Source organism: Aotus nancymaae, unplaced genomic scaffold, assembly GCF_030222135.1.
Source record: "Aotus nancymaae isolate 86718 unplaced genomic scaffold, 86718_ANA_hifiasm-v0.15.2.pri h1tg000119l, whole genome shotgun sequence".
Taxonomy (NCBI): Eukaryota; Metazoa; Chordata; class Mammalia; order Primates; family Aotidae; genus Aotus; species Aotus nancymaae.
The window spans coordinates 167089-185846 of NW_026988534.1; the positions used below are offsets into that span (position 1 = coordinate 167089).

General features: G+C 39.0%; 1 protein-coding gene across 2 annotated transcripts; it reads right to left on the reverse strand.

The window, feature by feature from the left end:
- Window positions 1-8945: 8945 nt before the first annotated feature.
- LOC135272625 (olfactory receptor 13A1-like) lies at window positions 8946-15641 on the reverse strand. Of its 2 annotated transcripts, none has more exons than XM_064371096.1 (2): window positions 13357-15641; window positions 8946-10712 (listed from the first exon to the last, which is right to left on the reverse strand). In XM_064371096.1, exon 2 carries the CDS (start codon window positions 10698-10700, stop codon window positions 9714-9716), a length of 987 nt encoding a protein of 328 aa, XP_064227166.1. In that variant the 5' UTR covers window positions 10701-10712; window positions 13357-15641; the 3' UTR covers window positions 8946-9713. The 2 variants fall into 2 exon arrangements, with proteins under 2 accessions (XP_064227166.1, XP_064227165.1); XM_064371095.1 differs by lacking the exon at window positions 13357-15641 and adding an exon at window positions 11392-13114.
- Between the last annotated feature and the right edge of the window lie 3117 nt (window positions 15642-18758).

The following is an 18758-nucleotide window of genomic DNA, read 5'->3' on the forward strand; positions in this document are numbered from 1 at the left end:
ATAGTCCCATATTTCCTGGAGACTTTGCTCGTTCCTTTTTATCCTTTTTTCTCCAATCTTGTCTTCTCGTTTCATTTCACTGAGCTGGTCCTCGACTTCTGATATCCTTTCTTCTGCTTGATCAATTTGACTGTTTAAGCTTGTGCATGCTTCGCGAAGTTCTCGTGTTGTGCTTTTCAGCTCCATCAATTCACTTATATTCCTCTCTAAATTGTCCATTCTCGTTAACATTTCGTCAAACCTTTTTTCAAGGTTCTTAGTTTCTTTGCATTGGGTTAGAACAAGTTCTTTTAATTCACAGAAGTTTCTCATCACCCACATTTTGAAACCTGCTTCTGTTATTGGAACACACTCGTTCTCCATTAAGCCTTGTTCCGTTACTGATGAGGAATTGCGATCCCCTGTAGAGGGAGAGGCATTCTGATTTTGAGTATTCTCTGCCTTTTTAGGCTGCTTTCTTCCCTTGATTATATTTTTATCCACCTGTCGTCTTTGTAATTACCGACTTTCTAACTAGGTCTCTGAGCGGACGTCCAACTTTTGATTCCCAGCACTGAAATCTGAGCAATCCACTGCGCCGGCCAAGACAGCGGTGTTAAGGTTGATGGTGCCTTTCTGCCCAGGAATCTCTGGACTCTGCACCAAGAACTGCCGCTTTAAGGCGCCAGCAAAACCGCCGCGCCGGCCACAAGAGTCGCTCTGGCGACCCGTGGAGCTCCTCCGCTGGGAATCTCCTGGTGCGTGAGCTACAAATATTCGTCTGAAAGTGTGGCGTCCTCTCATTCTCTGCGCTTTCACTGGGAGCTACCTGCCCGAGCTGCTAGTGATCAGCCATCTTGGATCTCTCTCGTCATTGGAATCTTGATAGGGATTACACTGAATCACTTTTGGCAGTATGAACATTTTAACAACCTTAATTCTTCCAATCCATGCACATGGGATGTCATTCTATTTATTTGTGCCTTCTTCAAATTCTTACACTAATGTTTTATTGTCCTCCAAGTACAGAACTTTCATTTCCTTGGTTAAATTTATTCCTAAGTATTTTTATAATGTAGAAAATGAGATTGTTTTCTTGGTTCCTTTGTTGGATAGTTCATTGTTAATGTATAGTGATTTTACTAATTTCTCTAGCATTTATCCATTTCTTCTAGGCTATTCTGCAGCTTTACTGAATTCATTTATTAGTTCTAATAGCTTTTACAAAGTGGTTGGAGTTTTCTACGTACAAGATTATGTCATCTGCAAGAAAAGACAATTTAACTTCTTCCTTTTCAATTTGGATGCCTTTCATTTTGTTATCTTGCATAAGAGCTTAGGTTAGTACTTCCAGAACTGTACTGAATAGAAGTGGTGAGAGTGGACATCCTTTTCTTGTTTCTGATCTTAGAAGCTTTCCACTTTTCACCGTTGTGTCCAATGTTAGCTGTGTGTTTGTTTTATATGGTCTTTATTGTATTGAGGTTCATTCCTTCTATAACTAATTTGTGAAAGTTTTTATCGTGAAAGAAAGTTGTAAAAAGAAGTTTTGTCAGATGCTTTTTCTGTATTTAAGAGGATCACGTATTTTTTTTTTCTTTCATTCTCTTAATGTGGTGTATCACATTTATGGGTTTGTGTTTGTCAAATCATACTTAAATTCCTGGGATAAACCCTACTTGATCATGGTGAATGATCTTTTTAATGTTCTATTAAATTCAGTTTGCTAATAAAAAGATTTTTGCATCTGTGTTCATCAGGGATATTGGCTGATAATTTTTTTTTCTTGTAGAGCTCTTGTCTAGGTTTGGTATTGGAGTAATGCTGGCCTCATAAAATGAATTTGGAAGTCTTCCCTCCTATTCAACATTTTTGGAGGAGTTTGAGAAAGACTGATATTAGTTCTTTTATACATATTTGGTACAGTGTATTAGTAAAGCCATCTGTTCCTGGTTTTGTTTGTAGGAGGGTTTTGATTACTGATTTAATCTTCTTACTACTTATTGGTCTGTCCATATTTGTGTTTCTTCATGATTCAGTCTTGATAAACTGCGTGTTTCTAGACATTTATCCATTTCTTCTAGGTTATCCAATTTGTTGGCATATAATGTTCATAATAATGCCTTATGAGTCTTTGTATTTATGTGGTATCACTTGTAACGTCTCCTCTTTCATTTCTGATTTTCTTTATTTGAATATTTTCTCTCTTTTTTTGGTCTAGCTAAATTTTTTTGTCATTTCATAAAACCAACTCATCTTTTTTTAGTTTCTTGATCTTTTCTATTGTTTTTCTAGTCTCTGTTTCATTTGTTTTTGCCTCAATATATTTTAAATTTCCCTTTCAATTTTTTATTTGTCTGTTTCAGACTAATATATCTTCTGTGGCTGGTGAATGGAATGTTCTGCATATGTCTATTAGAGCCATTTTATCTAAAACATTGTTCAAATCCAATGTTTTCTTATTAATTTTCTGTCTAGGCAATCTCTCTATTGTTAAAAGTGTGGTATGAAGTCCCTTACAATTATTATATTATAGCCCATTTATCCTTTCAGATCTATTAATATTTGCTTTATATTGAGGTACCTCAATGTTGGGTGCATATATATTTACAATTACTGTTTTTTCTCTATATGACTCCTTCATCATTATGTAATGGCCTTCTTTTTCTTATTTTACAGTTTTCAACTTAAAGTTTATTTTATATAAGTGTAGCTACCCCGGCTTTTTGTTTTCCATCATGAAATATTCTTCCCATCCCTTTACTTTTAGTCTATGTGTGTCTTTAAAAGTGATGTGAGTCTTTTGTAGGGAGCATATAGTTGGGTCTTTTTTTGGTACATTCAACCACTCTCTGTATTTTTACTTAGCAATTTAATTCATTTACATTCAAGATAGCTATTGATACGTAAGGACTTACTACTGCTATTTGGTTAGTTGGTTTTTGGTTGTTTTGTAGATGCTTTGTTCTTTTTTTCATCTCTTGCTGTCTTTCTTTGTGATTAGATGATTTTTCTGTAGCGGTATGCTCCTATTTCTTTCTTTTTTATCTTTGTGTATCTATTATAAGTTTTTGCTTTATGGTTGTCATGAGGCTTACTAAAATATCTTACAGTTATAAGGGGCAATTTTAAGTTGATAACTTTGATCACATTTTAAAACCTCAATTTTTTTTTTTTTTTTTTGAGATAGTCTCACTCTGTCACTTAGGCTGGAGTGCAGTGGTGTGATCTTGGCTCGCTACAACCTCAGCCTCCTGGGTTCAAGCAATTCTACTGCCTCAGTCTCCTGAGTAGCTGGGATTACAGGCACCCATCACCACACTCAGCTAATTTTTGTATTTTTAGTAGAGATGAGGTTTCACCTTGTTGGCCAGGCTGGTCTCGAACTCCTGACCTCAGGTGATCCACCTGCCTCAGCCTCCCAAAGTGCTGAGATTACAAGTGTGAGCTACCACACCCAGCCAAAGCTCAAAATTTTTAATCCTCCTCCCCACATTTTATGTTTTACGTGCCCCAATTCACATCTTTTTGTATTATGTATCCCTTAATAAATTATTATAGTTGTCATTATTTGAATAGTTGTATCTTTTAACATTCATGTCAAACATGCAATATATACCACATCACAGTATTACAGTGTGGTCAATTTGACTGTGTTTTTACTTCTACCTGCAAGTTTTTCACTTTCATATTACTAATTAGTGTCCTTTAACTTTCAGCTCAAAGAACTTTATTTAACATTTCCTGTAAGGAACTAACTCAGCTTTTCTCTCCTTCATTTCTGAAGGAAAGCTTTACCAGATAAAGTATTCTTGGTTGAGTTTTTTTTTCCCTTTAACACTTAGCAAAGAACATCCCACTCCCTCCTGGTCTGGAAGGTTTCTATTGAGAAAATTGCTACTATTCTTATTGGGATTCCTTTATATGCGATATACTTCATTTTTCTTGCTGCTTTCAGAATCCTTTCTTTCTCTTTAATTTTTGACAGTTTGATTACCATATATCTTGCTATAATCTTGTTTGGGTTGAATCTGATTGGAGACTTTTGACCTTCCTGTACCTGGATATTTATATCTTTCCTCATATTTTGGGAAATTTCAGCCATTATTTCTTTAAATAAGCTTTCTATCCCTATTGATTTCTGTTTTTCTTTTTTTTTGAGACAGAGTCTCGCTCTGTTGCCAGGCACCAGGCTGGAATGCAGTGGCACAATCTCGGCTCACTGCAACCTCCACCTCCCGGGTTGAAGCAATTCTCCTGCCTCAGCCTCCCGAGTAGTTGGGACTACAGGTGCACGCCACCACACCCAGCTAATTTTTGTATTTTTAGTAGAGAAGGGGTTTCACCATGTTGGCCAGGATGGTCTCGATCTCTTTGGTGATCCACCCACCTCAGCCTCCCAAAGTGCTGGGATTACAGGCTTGAGCCATCGCGCCCAGCCTGATTTCTGTTTTTCTTCTCTACTTTTATAATTTGAATATTAGCTCCTTTGTAGGAGAAAAGAAAGCTCTCTTGTAGGCTTTCTTTATTTTTTTAACAATTTTTAATCTTTTTTCTCCTCTGACTGTATGTTTTCAAATAACCTACCTTTGCATTCAAAGATTCTTTCTTTAGCTTGATTAATTATGCTATTGGTGTTCTTGCTCTGTTGCATTTTTCATTTCATTCATTTCATTCTTCTGATTTAGAATTTGTTTTTTTATTATTATTTCAATATCTCTGTTAAATTTATCATTTGAGTAGTTCAATGCTTTTCTTATTTAATTGAATCATTTCTCTGTATTTTTTAAGTTACCTGAGCATCATTAAAACAAGTATTTTGAATTTTTTGTCAGGTTGTATGTAGATTTCCATTTCTTTGGGGTCAGCTAGTAGGACATTATTGTGTTCTTTTAGTGGTAATATTTCTCCTTAGCTTCTCATTTTTCTGATTGCCTGACATTTATGTCTGTAATCTTTTCCAAATCTTATAGGCTGGTTTCATTGAGGAAAGATCTTCCACTATGCAGATATAGGGGGTTCAAGGGCACTGGCTGGGTGGGCACAGCAGTTCCAGCATTGATGATGGTGTAGCACTGTAGTCCATGCAGCTCTGTCAACTGAGTTTGGTGTTGACAAAGATTGCAGGGATCCAAAGCAACCAACACCGTGGATGTCTGCAGTGGCAGTGAGAGATAAAAGGGTCTCCAGTGGTAATGACTGTTAAGGTTTCCCAGTCTCTTTTTCTCCCACTGGAAAAGTTGGGGCTTAGGAGATCCTTTTGACATTGAATCTGGCTTGCATCCCTACTTGCAGTGGCAGTGGCACTTGTGTCCGATTAGTGGTATCTGTGGAGCAACCACAATGCCTAACCCTATAGCATGAACATATGTGAAGGAAATACAGCTCTGGGGTCTGAGGTGGTAATGATACCAGTGCCCAAGGCACAGGCACCACCACACGGCCAAATTGGTAATGGTATGTCATGTCAGATACTTGTAGAGCAGCCAGGGAACTGTGGATGAGAGCATGGACATGCACAGAGCTACAGTGCCTCTGGGGTCAGGGTGATCCTAGTTCTCTATGGCAGCTGAGCTGATGCTCTAAGCACAGGCACACATAGAGAGGCCTTGGCTCCAAGGACCAGGATCCAAGCTAGCTCACCATGGTGGCGGCTCTGGTATATGAGGCATGAGTCTATGCAGCCTTGCTTCAGAGACAGATCCAGAGCATGGGCTAGCTCAGAGCTGTTATCTGAACTGTGGGCACATACAGAGGGACCTTGGCTCCAGGATCCAGGATACGAACCAGTGTCTGAGGCATAGTCAGGTACAGTACAGCCACAGAGCTGAGGTCTGAAGTGTGGGCACTTATGGAGCAACTGAGGCTCAGAGGTCAGGATCATACACAGGATTGGCTGAGATGGCAGCTCTGGTCCCAGAGTGGGATAACAGCAGTTGCTTTTTTAGGAACAGGTATGTGCAGCCCCATGTTCCTCTCTGGGGTTTCCTGGCAGAAATGTCAGTGTCCTCTGCAGAGCAGGTCACTGAGAACCATGGTGGTTCTCCCCATATGGCTGATACCAATAGATCCCATTTTTCTTCTTTGTTCCTAGCTATTTCCTGGTATTTCAGGTATACCAGTCTCACCAGTGATCCTTTCTGTGTGAATATTCTCTCTTCACTCCACTGTGTTGCTGTAGATTATTAAATGAGCCCCTGAGTCCTCTCAGGGCCATTTTGATTTGTGGATACCTGTCTATATTTGTGTTTTGTGGGGAGGCGAGGGCTGAAAGGTGATGTCTCTTACTCTGCCATCTTGTTAAAAAGGGACTATTATTTTTCATTGTAAAACTTTCAGAACTATGGGATTTTTTAAGGTAAATGTACATATAAAATTAACCATTTAAAAGTGAACAATTCAGTGGCATGCAGTACATTCAAAATGTTATGCAAGGACCACCTCTAGCTAGTTCCCAAACATTTTTATAGTATCATCTCCAAAGAAAACCCCATACCCGTTAAGCTGTTGCTCACCTTTCTCCCACCCCACACAATTTCTCTGAGGTATATACCCCAAAGACTTGAAAAAAAGTACTCAAACAAATACATGTACACACATGTTCATAACAGTACTATTCACCATAGCCAAAAGGCAGAAACACCTCAAATGTGTATCAGCAAATAAATAAATAAATAAATAAATTGTGCAATATCTTTAGTATACTAAATTATAGTAAACAAATTGTGTTAATCACAAACAATGCAATTATTTTTAAACTATGTACCTTTTTATGTATAGGTAAAAGTAAATGAAAACATTGTTTATTTTTTCCATTTGTTTCAAAGTAGATTATCAAATATGATCCACTATCTCAGATTACTAATGCTTAAAAATTTTAAAGGCTAAAAAAAGCATGATCACTCAGTTCATTGGTGTTGCTTTGTCAGTTCCTTGAGCAATGTGAATATTGCAAATATGAGAAAAACAAGCCTACACAAAGTTGTATGGAAATCCTTATATACACATAGGGTGAACAAAAATTTGGGTTCTGCTAGCTGAATGAGGTGTGTTTTTCTAATCCTTACATATGTCCCTCAGATTTTCCCATCATAGTCTTTTATTATCAATAATAATTGATAATTATTTTTGACTTATCTACTTTTGATCTTTGAGTCTGATGACCTTTGGATGGGGGTTTTGTGTCGGTTCTTTTAGTTGATGTCGATGTTATTGCTTTCTGTTTCTTAGTTTCTCTTCTAACAGTCAGACCCCTCTTTTGCAGGTCTGCTGCAGTTTGCTGGGCGTCCACTCCAGACCCTATTTTCCTGGGTATCACCAGTGGAGGCTGCAGAACAGCAAAGATTGCTGCCTGTTCCTACCTCTGGAAGCTTCATCATAGAGGTGCACTGGCCTGATGCCAGCTGGAGCTCTCAGGCCCTTTTGGAAGGTCTCTACCAGTCAGGAGGCATGGAGATCAGGGACCCACTTAAGTAGGCAGTCTTCCCTTAGCAGAGCTCAAGCACTGTGCCGGGCGAATCCTCCTCCTTGTCGGGATCCTTTTGTTGTTCTCTTCCAAGCTAGTAGGCAGGAACATTTAAGTGCGAAGGAGCCACCCCTTCCCCCAGGTGCTCTGTCCCAGGGAGATGGGAGTTTCATCTATAAGGCCCTGACTGGGGCTGTTGCCTTTCTTTCAGAGATGCCCTGCCCAGTGAGGAGGACTGTAGAGAGGCAGTCTGGCCAGAGCAGCTTTGCCAAGCCAGTCATCTCAGGGTGACTTCAGACTGCTGTGCTGGCAGCGAGAATTGTAAGCCAATGGTTCTTAGCTTGCTGGGCTCCATGAGAGTGGGGCCCGCTAAGCAAGATCACTTGGCTCCCTGGCTTCAGCCCCCTTTCCAGGGGAGCAAATGGTCCTGTCTCGCTGGGGTTTCAGGCACCAATGCAGGGGAAAAAAACACAAAACTCCTGCAGCTAGCTTGGTGTCTGCCCAAATAGCTGCCTAGTTTTGTGCTTGAAACCCAGGGTTCTGGTGGTATAGGCACATGGGGGAATCTCCTGGTCTGTGGATTGCAAAAATCATGCAAAAAATATAGTATCTGGGCTGGATAGCACAGTCCTTCATGGCTTCCCTTGGCTGCAGGAGGGAGGCCCCTGGCTCCTTGCACTTCCTGAGTGAGGCAATGCCCCACCTGCTTCTGCTTGCCGTCTGTGGGCTGCATCCACTGCCTCACCAGTCCCAATGAGATGAACAGGGTACCTCAGAAACGCAGAAATCGCCCACCTTCTATGGTGATCTCACTGGGAACTGCAGACCAGAGCTATTCCTATTTAGCCATCTTGCCAGATCCCCTGAAATGCAACACTCTTTATGCTTTTTTTTAATATTCACCATCATGGGTGCAAGTCTGTTTAATTAGATACCAGCTTTGTAAGAATGTCAATCAAGTCTTATATTTCTATTTTGCTAAATTACTAACGCTCTCTTAAACTCTCGATGCATGTCTAAGTGCTTTTTGTTTTTCGAATCTGTTGTAAAATATAGAAAATGTAAAAAATGATAAGCTAAGATGAAAACACTATAAATAATACTCTTCATTTAATGTTGAAAATCTATGAGTAATCATACAGAGTCATTGGTAATCGTTTTCAAAGCCTTGTTTATTGGAGAGTCTCTGAGACCTCTGAGGGTTTCAATATGTTATTTGGGAGTCAGAATTCTGTTAGAAGAGATTAAACCATCTGTAACAATCTACGTGCCAAAGCCACAACAGCTCATTGAATCAATGAGCTTCTGATGAATGATAATGAGAATACTGGATGAAGAACCATCCTTTCTAAATCAAATATCAAACTCTACTCTCAGTGCAGTTTTCTAATAGCATGGAGCACAAGCACAAGACCTGCCTTCATTAGACATGGAGGATTCATCCACCCAGTTTTATCTGAAACAATGGAAGGATAGCAATGCCTTATTACAACGCCACGTAACTTATTAGAGCTGACTCATGGAAGTTGTCCTTGCCCCAGGCCAATTAGGTAGGTCAGACACTCAGGATCTGAGAACAAAGTCAAGGAGGGATAAAATCTCAGGCTGTTTTTTAGGTGGTAAAGTTGGAGTTTCTACCCTGGAAGCAATGGGTGGTCCTAATAGTACATTTTCTCTTAAGTGTTTGTAAGAAGAAAAGAGAAAAGCAGAAATAACCATTTGCATTAAAATCAAACTATTTTTGAAGTCCAAGTGGCTTCAGAGGAAAGAGTTGAGGTAAGATAATGGGGGTAGGTTTCTTAGAGGCCAGTGGTCACCTGAAAACAATGCTTTAGTCTGACAACCCTTCAGGGGCTCTGGGTTCCACAGTCCTGCCTAACATTTTAGACCCACACACCTGAATTCAAAGTGTGATTTTAGCATTTATACCCCGAGTGTTGTACATACAAAAGGAAAATGTTTGATATGGCTATGAGTCAAAAACACAAGGAACACTTTTCTCCTCCCAGGGAGCTGTGTTTCTCTGCCAACTCAGCACCGACACCCCATGGAGTCAGACCATGGGATCCTGTGTCTCAGAGGCTGGTGGGTCACACCTACCACAATACCCCCGTCAGCCAGTCTCGGGGCACCAGAACTCCCAGCTCATCCATTGCAGACTTCTGCTGGGGTAGAAGAAACAAGTCTATTTGCCTCCCAGTCCATAAACTTGTTCATCAGACTCCACTAAACCGCAATCTCCAAGAATAAGAACTTCAGAAGATAGAAGTTAATTACTGAAGAAAGGGAAAAGCTTCCTGAGGGCTGCTTTGACCTCCTTGTTTCTCAAAGTATAGATGAGGGGGTTGAGGGTAGGACTCAGCACGGTGTACAGCAGGCCGGCCAACTTGCTCTTCCCGGCGCTGTAGCCGGAGACCGGGCTTATGTAGGCATAGAAGACAGCAGTGTAATACATGCACACCACGGTGAGGTGGGAAGAGCAGGTGGAGAAGGCTTTCTGCCTTCCCCCTACAGTCCGAACCTTGAGGATGCTGGAAATGATGAAGCCATAGGACGCGACGGTCGTCAGGAAGTTCACTATGCCATAGAAGGCGTCCGCCAGGACAATCATGACACTGTTCACATAGGTGGAGCTGCAGGAGAGAAGCAGCAGTGGAGGGACCTCGCAGAAGAAATGGGTAATGACATTGGGGCCACAGAAATCCAAGCGTAGCATCAGCCCAGTGTGGATGGCCGTGTTGACAGCGCAGAGCAGCCACACGGCTGCAGCCAGCCCACTGCAGAATGCCTTGCTCATCATGCTGCTGTAATGCAGTGGGTGGCAGATGGCTGCATACCGGTCATAGGCCATGACCGTGAGGAGCAGTAGCTCTGAGGATGCAGCCCACGTGAGGAAATAGAGCTGGGTCATGCAGCCCCTGTAAGAGATGGCGCCCCCCTCCAACACCAGACCCGCCAGCGCCTTGGGCATGATAGAAGAGGTGCAGATCATGTCCATAGTAGCCAAGTTGAACAGGAAAAAGTACATAGGGGTGTGGAACCCAGGGTTGAAGGTGATGGCCAAGATGATGAGAACATTACCTGTGAGGGCCCCAGAGTAGAGGAAGAAGAAACAGCTGAATAAGAGCACCCGGTATTCTGGATGCTCTGAAAAGCCCTGCAGGATGAACTCAGTTACCAGTGTCTGGTTACTCATGGTCCCTGGGCTGGGAGGGGTTTCTGCGACTATCAGGTGAATCTCCATCCACAGCTTCATGTGATTTCAGAGCTAGTGGGAGAAACAAAAGATGTCCTGAGAAAGGCTGTTCCTGTGTTTCTTCCATACCTCCCATCACGGCATGTATGATAGAAATTCATTAGGGCATATTGATTAAGATAAATGCCCCAATATTACAATAGAAAAAAGGCAGGAACACTCAGCTTATAAAATAAATACAATTGGCCAGTTAAACTCATGAGCATCATTCAGCCTCAAAGAAGTGCAAATCAAATCCATGATCCACTCTTAATCATCCATGATTTGGCAAAGATGGAAAAGCATGATATTGACTAGTATTAGAAGAGCTGCAAAGATGCAGGCCTTTAAAAACACGTATTCCATTTGAGTCAGAACTTTCTCTTCTAGAAATTTATCCTAAGAAAATAATAAAAAGCATCTTGAAGGTGTCAGAGCAGCACTATTTATAATAGTGAAAGTTTAGAACAATTTATACTCTCAAATGTGAGTATATTATGGTATATTGATGTAACATAAATTTACTGTATGATTATCAAAATAATGCTTTGGAAGTGTTTTATTGGTGCTTTTAAAAAGAGAATGACATTTTGGGAAGCTGAAGCAAGCAGATCACTTGAAGCCAGGAGTTCGAGATCAGCCTGTTCAAAATGGCGAAACCCTGTCTCAACTAAAAATACAAAAATTAACTTGACATGGTGGTGATGGGTACCTGTAATCCCAACTACTTGGGAGGCTGAGGCTGGAGAATCACTTGAACGTGGGAGGTGAGGTTGCGGTGAGCTGAGACCATGATGCTGCATTCTGGCCTGGGTGACAGAGTGAGACTCTGCCTCAAAAAAATTTTTTTAATTAAAAAAAAGAGAATGAAAAGAGATTTAAAATAATGTGTACAATAGCAGATTTTTTGTAAAAAAAAAAAAAAAAAGCAGATTTGTTCCCTTTGAAATTGAGGATAGAAAAAATTTTAAATAAAAATAAATTTTAAAAGCATGTTTGTATATGCACCTGTAGGTAAAACAACAGGTGAGTGCTAGATCAGAGCTTGAACAGTGATTGTTTTCACTTCTTTGATTTTTGCTGGTCTGTATTTTCTACTTTTTCTATAGAATGACATCTCTAAAAGGCAGATGTATCACACATGATCCTTAGAACAGTTCTTCCAGGACTCCCCATTGCCAAAAGAATAAATACTCCCAGTGACTTTTCCTGGATCCACCTCCTCTCCAGCCCTTCTTCCCACTCAACTAAGCCAGAACTCCAGCCGTGCCCTGCACTCCCAGACTGGCTGATGCACCAAGCCATTCCAGGCTTTCTTGGCTTTGTTCTTGCTACTCCATCAGCCAGGAATGCCCTTTTCCTCACGAACCAGGGCCATCATCAGCCCCCTCTTTCTGAGCATCCCTTTCCTGGGAAGAAAAGACCATTCCTCTGTGTTCCCTCAAATACTGACTTCTAACCTAGAACCCAATACACGTCACTGGTTGATCAGGTTACTTGACTGTGTCCTATAAGGTTAACACAAATACCCAATTATCTCCGGACATCCCTTCTTGGCACCCAGCCCCCTGCCACTCAAATGTGTGTGTTTAAATAATGCTAATGAACAGGCTAGTATGAATAACAGCAGAATGACTTATATTCTTAAGATACTGCACATTCTGTACTGCTCAAGATAAAATCAGCATAGTGCGCATTTGGTTTTTCCTTTTCAACTCTTTATTCATTAAAAATTAAAGAAGATGCTCATTTTAAAAATGAACATTTGGAATATGTTTATTTTTTAAATGAAGATTTGGAAGATGTCCATTTTAAATATGTTCATTTTAATTCTGTTTTTGTCAAAATTCAAGATAAGTATTTACCACTAAAATATTAAAAGGTTTACACAAAATGACCAAACATCACCTCCAGTTCAGGTCATATCACCTTTTAATAAGGTAAAGACTGTTTTTTGAATAGATGAGCATAAAAATCCCTATGACTCGGAGCAATAAGACTGTATGAATGTGGGGTATGATCAGAATCAATGGAAACGATGGTGTTTCAGCTATGTATCTTCCAGCAGCAAGGTGTCAAAATAGCTCAATAACTGAGTTGATGTAATAAATACAATATGCTTTAGCTGATTTCATTATTGTTTGGGACAAAAAGAGTGAGTTGTGAATCTGAAGAAATAACTGTAACATTATTTGCTCTTGTGATGACCCAATGAGTGACTTCTTTTTGACTTCAGGGACAGAATTGGATCTCTTTCATCAATGTCCCAGTGTGAAGTTTCTGCACTTCCCAATGATGTCCTCCTCCCTAGAATTCTAGCCACCGGATTTCTCCACCCATCACGAGATCATGGTGCACTCCACAGTGCACATTGCAAATACACCAGGCTCAGCCCAACTGCAGCTGTACCTGGGAGATGGCAAACGCATCCATCACTGAACACCTACCAAGCAGCAGTGTGCAGGGCCTGTCATGTATCCTTCCTGGAGCGAGAAAACCTATTACAAAGGAAACCTTAAAGCCAACCTCTTAACTCAGCTCCGCGGTGAGATTAGAAAAAAAGCAACGACCCTGCAACACAAACGGGTGTTTTGAACAGTTGCTGATCACAAGGAAATTTCAATAAACACATTCACATTCAGGGAACACATTAGCCTTCGGGTAATGACCCACTCACTGTGATTTCCAGGACAGGAAGATGGTCTTCTCAACCAACCATTCAATAGTGAGATCAAAGAATCAGGGCTCCATCCCTCTTTCCACAAGAATGACCAAAAGATCTCTTGAGAGCCTCAGCCAGTCATTTCTTCTGAAAATAACAAAGACTTTGCTCCCCTGAGATTCACAGGGCATTTGCTTCAATTCTCAACAAGCATTACAAATTATTACTAAGGGTGTGAGCGAAAATAACACAATTTCAGGTAACAATTGGCAAGTTTAAACACATACTGCATTCAGACAACACAAGGGCACCTCACCAGCAGGCCAGGAGGATATTTAATCAGTGGTTATTTTCCACATTTATCAAACCCTTTGGCACTCAAGCTTCTGAGGCAGTAAAAGGGCATCTTGGATGATATTTATCACTTTAAAGGAATAACAATAATTTCCCTAAAAATCTCTGAAATTAAAAAGGTAATTTCATTGAGTTTTCTCTAAAGACAAGAGTATATTTAACATAAAATACACTTTACTTGTAGTGAGATTATATCTTTGTTCCAATTTATGGTTCATAGTTTATAAACAGAAAATTTAAAACAATTAATAATGGAGAACTTGACAAGTTTCATTATTTTTATCTCTAAAGGTGTTCAGTGATTTTCGCGGATACCATATTAATCTAATGTCCTTTTATTATATATGAAGGTAGCCATTTATATATTGTGGACATGCTCCAAGAACAGAAAACTAAAAATCAGAACATGACAGAATCTAAGATGTTCAGGCTTAAATCTGAAAGACATTTTGAAGATGACCTTGTCCAACCCATTGATTTGGAAAGCCGTAAATGGATTTAAGTAACTTACCCTGGTCACACAGCATATTAGTGACGCAGCTAGTATCTAGGCTCAAGGCTGTGGGACTACAGTCCAGAATTTGTTGCTGCGTAACTTGTTAGTTGCCTCCATAAATCCAGCCCCCTCAAATGTCAAAGAAAAGCCATGAAAAAGAAAAATCAACCAAGAATTTATATGATCATATTTAAGGCTGGGGTGTGGAATGCAAACCCTAAACTCTCAGCCAACTTTGGCATCCCATTTACCCTGTTGTTCTGTTACTGATCAAATGGTAATAACACACAGGGAGAATTATTCAAATGTTACTGACTCTGGGTCAACTCAACAAAAACCATTAGGTCTTTTATATAAGCAAATTAAGCAGAGAGAGTTATGAGTAGAATTTTTCTCATTTTTTAAATGTCACTCAATTACCATCCTCAGAAGACTCATAATTACCTTGAAAAAAAAAATGATTTCACCTTTATGGAGTGACCAGACTTTGTGTATGGCTGTCCTCTCTCTGCCAAGCACAACTGAGGGTGGAAACATGGCAACGGTGAGGCAGTGTGCAACCTGTGATAAGATCAGTCTAGAAGGGACAAGGTTTCCTTCCCGTATTTATGATGGCCTTGCCAAGAATTTGTGACTCATTTTTAGCAACGTTTGTCACTGCCCGTGGGACACACTAGGGAGAGCTGTTCACAGCAATTACTCTAAGTGGACCCTGAAGGAGCAATTAAATTAAGTGCCTCTTTACTGGGGACTTGCCTGTCACTGGGGTTCACAGATAGGCCAATTCAGATTTTCAAATCAAATGTGTAGAAAAGGGTGTAGGCCAAAGTAGGGGAGGAGGGACAGCAGGACACATTCTCAGTCCCAGCTCACAGAATCTGGGGCAGGGTAGACCCAGGCTCAGGTGCTCAGAATGAACAAGTGTCAGTCAGGCAGCTAGCATTTCTGGACCACTATCCACTGAAGATGAGGCATGGAGCAAGTGTTTCCATGCTCCTCTGTATAAACCACCCTTCCTAACAGAGCCGGCCTCTCGCTGTCCCTCATGCACAGCTTGGATTTTATCCCAACATGATCTCTTTTCATCCACATTCTACCGAGATCTAACTCTATCTCCTCTACCAAGACTTCCCTGACTCCCTGGAAGGACCACTCTGTCTGCTGAGTCTCTGTCACATTCAGGGGTTCCCCACCAGGATCTGGAGGCAATAACATGGGCTTCAGAGTGTTTCCAGACCTAGGGTAAAATCTCTGAAAGTTACTGGTCATGTGACTTCAGGTGAATCTCTTAACCTCTCCCGGACTCAGTTATAATAACAAAAAGCCTTACCTCCTTATCACAGTACACAATGAAAGGGGGTTGGCAATATTTTATTTCCCTTCTCCCAATTCAGGATCAATGTAGATATATGCTTTTTCTTCCATATTAGTTAGCAAACAGAGAGCTGGCTAAATACTTGAACTCCTTAACTTACCATTTAATTGGTGAGATGAACATGGAAGTGAGATAAGAAAACACTGTTTTTAATTATAAACCAGGGATGTTATAGAACTTCTTGACATTTTATAGACTATGTACCCATGTTACTTGAAGAAAATTAAAACTAAAAAAAAAAAAATACTATCAACAACAGAAGAAAATGAATCATGACTTTTTCATGTTTACTTTGTATTATAACATTTGTCATTTGTTTAATGACTTTTTTTAATGATTGGATATATAGTAAGAGATGAATATCCAAATATAATGATGAATTTTGAATGATAATATGGGGAAATACTGATTGATTTGGAATGATAGTGAGGACAGTGGATTCAAAAACAATTCCTGCATTTCTAGTTAACCTGTTGGTCCTATAACAATTTGACAATTCTAATACTGGAGGGAGAGGGAGAAACATCTTTTAGAATGCAGTGCCAACAAATGAAACAGAAAATATGTTTAAGAGAGTGCATGAAAATTTACCTTTGTAGACATGAGTATTGATGCCAACTCGTACTTCAATCTAGGGTAGGAATATGAGATAAGGGAGCTATCCTGTGTGGTAGTAGCACCATCGACCATTGAGACTTCTCCCTCTTCTTTCAAATTCCTCTATTGTTTAAGTCACCTTTTTGGATAAGAATTAGAGTCACATTTTTTGGGTCAGAGTTAGTAGTTTATTTAGAATAGATTCTTAAATAATCATGAATAATATACTAAGATAGACTTATCCAATTTTTAGTATACCATGCTCTGCCTGAAGCAATTTCAAGTCTTTAGAAGAACATCTCAAAATATTTTCCAGATTCCAATTTGCTAATCCTTTTAGAAATAAAATAACATAATTATTTCAGAATAATTTGTTCTTCAAGTATAGATTACATATCCATTAAACTAAACTCAATTTTTACCATTTATAAATATAACTTTTGAACATACAACCTTAGACTTGGAGCACAAAATAAAAAGAATATTAATTCTAATCACAAAATATATGCTTTTATAAGACTATTTTGTGTAGGAGTGACTATATTATAAGTCACTTTTTTAAAGTTTGTGAGGTCGGAAAACATTTTCCTTAAGATTATTTTATTCTATTCATCATCTTTATTTGTTGTACATGAGAGAGTGAAAAGAAGCAAACATTCTTCAGATAATTTGGACATAAATTTTGTCCTTAATAATATAAATTATTTGTGCTGTTTAACTAAACAATCCCAGTCTACTGAGATATTTATTCTCCCTTCCTTGCTTGTGAGGATTCAACCAATGCTTAAGTGATGCTTCTTTTTTATTAGAGTACCCAAAACATTTGTCAGCTATATTCAAAAAAAGCATAAATACAAGGTGATGAGGGGACAGAAATATGAGAATTACTTTTCACCATTATCTCTATTACAGGTTGAGCATTCCTAATCCAAAAATCCAAAATGTGTATTAGAACATTTCATGCACCCCACAAATATATACACCTACTATGTACCCACAAAAATAAAAATTACAAAATTTGAAAAAATGAAAAATGTGCCAAAATCCAAAAGTTCTTGAGCAATAACATGACATTGAAAGAAAATGTTAATTGGAGCATTAATTATAGCAAATAATTCTAGCAGATCCTAAAATATGAATTTTTGTATTAAGGATGTTAACCCAGTAAGTATACTGCAAATATTCCAAAATTTGAAAAAAATCCAAAATCCAAAACTCTTCCAGTCCCAACTATTTTAGATAAGTGATAATCAACCTTATATTCTGTTGAAATGTATCATAGATATATTTCATATTCTAAAGAGAAATCATGTTTGGTGTCCTGCATATTTAACTTTGAGATACACAGCAATATTTCACTGGTGAACCCAAATTATGCCTTTTCTTTAGCAGATTTTAGAGCATTTTGAAAGTTAATGATTACCATCATAGTTGAAAGAAAATATTCTTTTACTTTCAAAACAATCCTACAATGAATTCAGTGGGCACTTTTATCTGATTCTTTACCTAGACATGCCACTGAACTTGGGGGAAGGACTTTTTTTTTAGTTCAGCTTTCATAAAAAGATTTGCCTTCAAACTTTTCATCAGGGCTTTGCAGCTACACAAATTAAAAGAAAAAAGAGAATACATATAAATCAGATGTATTAAAAGTAAATAACTAAACCATAATTCAGCCAAAACAAGGGATGATATCCACACATTAGCAATTATTAAGAATTATAATAATGAGTTTCTGACAATATGGAAAATTCATGTTATTATGTATAGGTACAAGTATATTTATTAAAATAAATGCATGAACCACATAGGATGAAAAGTCTACAACTAATTAGTAACAAGATATTGTCTTTAGATGAATGGTTATATCACATTATTTTTTGGTCCATTTTGCTGAACTGAAAGAGACAGCTCTAAAAAATATTTATCCTTGAGATACTCCCTGGTCGTAGAGATAAACTATAACTCCTAACCTAATCATGGAAACAAAGCCTTATGGAACTGTGCCATAGTTCCATAGAACATTTTCTACCTCAAGCTTTCTTCTCCAGTTCATTTCACTAAAACTCTGGAAGAAAAAAATTTTATGTGAAAATAGTATTTTTGTCTCCATTGAATAATACATAAAAATTATGGAGAAACTAACATTTCCTTCTTCCTTCTTTTTGGAAGTCCTAGGTTTGAAATGCCCTTGATTTGAGCCACATTACCCCTCAGGTACTAGCCCTGAAAGCGCAGTCACTACTCACACCTTTCTCTCTCACTCAAATCTGGGATCCTGAATTTATCAGAAATAGATTCTGTCAATTGGTCTTACTGGCATAAATGTTAGAGATGAGAATACATTTTAAAAGAGCTGCAGTGATAGTATGTGGTACTTTTATAGTTTTCAAAACCTAAAGACTAGACGGGCAGAATAACAACTTGTTTATTCATTTGTTTGTTTGTTTGTTTTGAGACAGAGTGTTGTTCTGTCTCCCAGCCTGAAGCGCAGTGGCCCAATCTCAACTCACAGAAACCTCTACTTCTTGGGTTCAAGTGATTCTCCTGCCACAGCCTCCCCAGTAGCTGGGACTACAGGTGTGCACCATGACA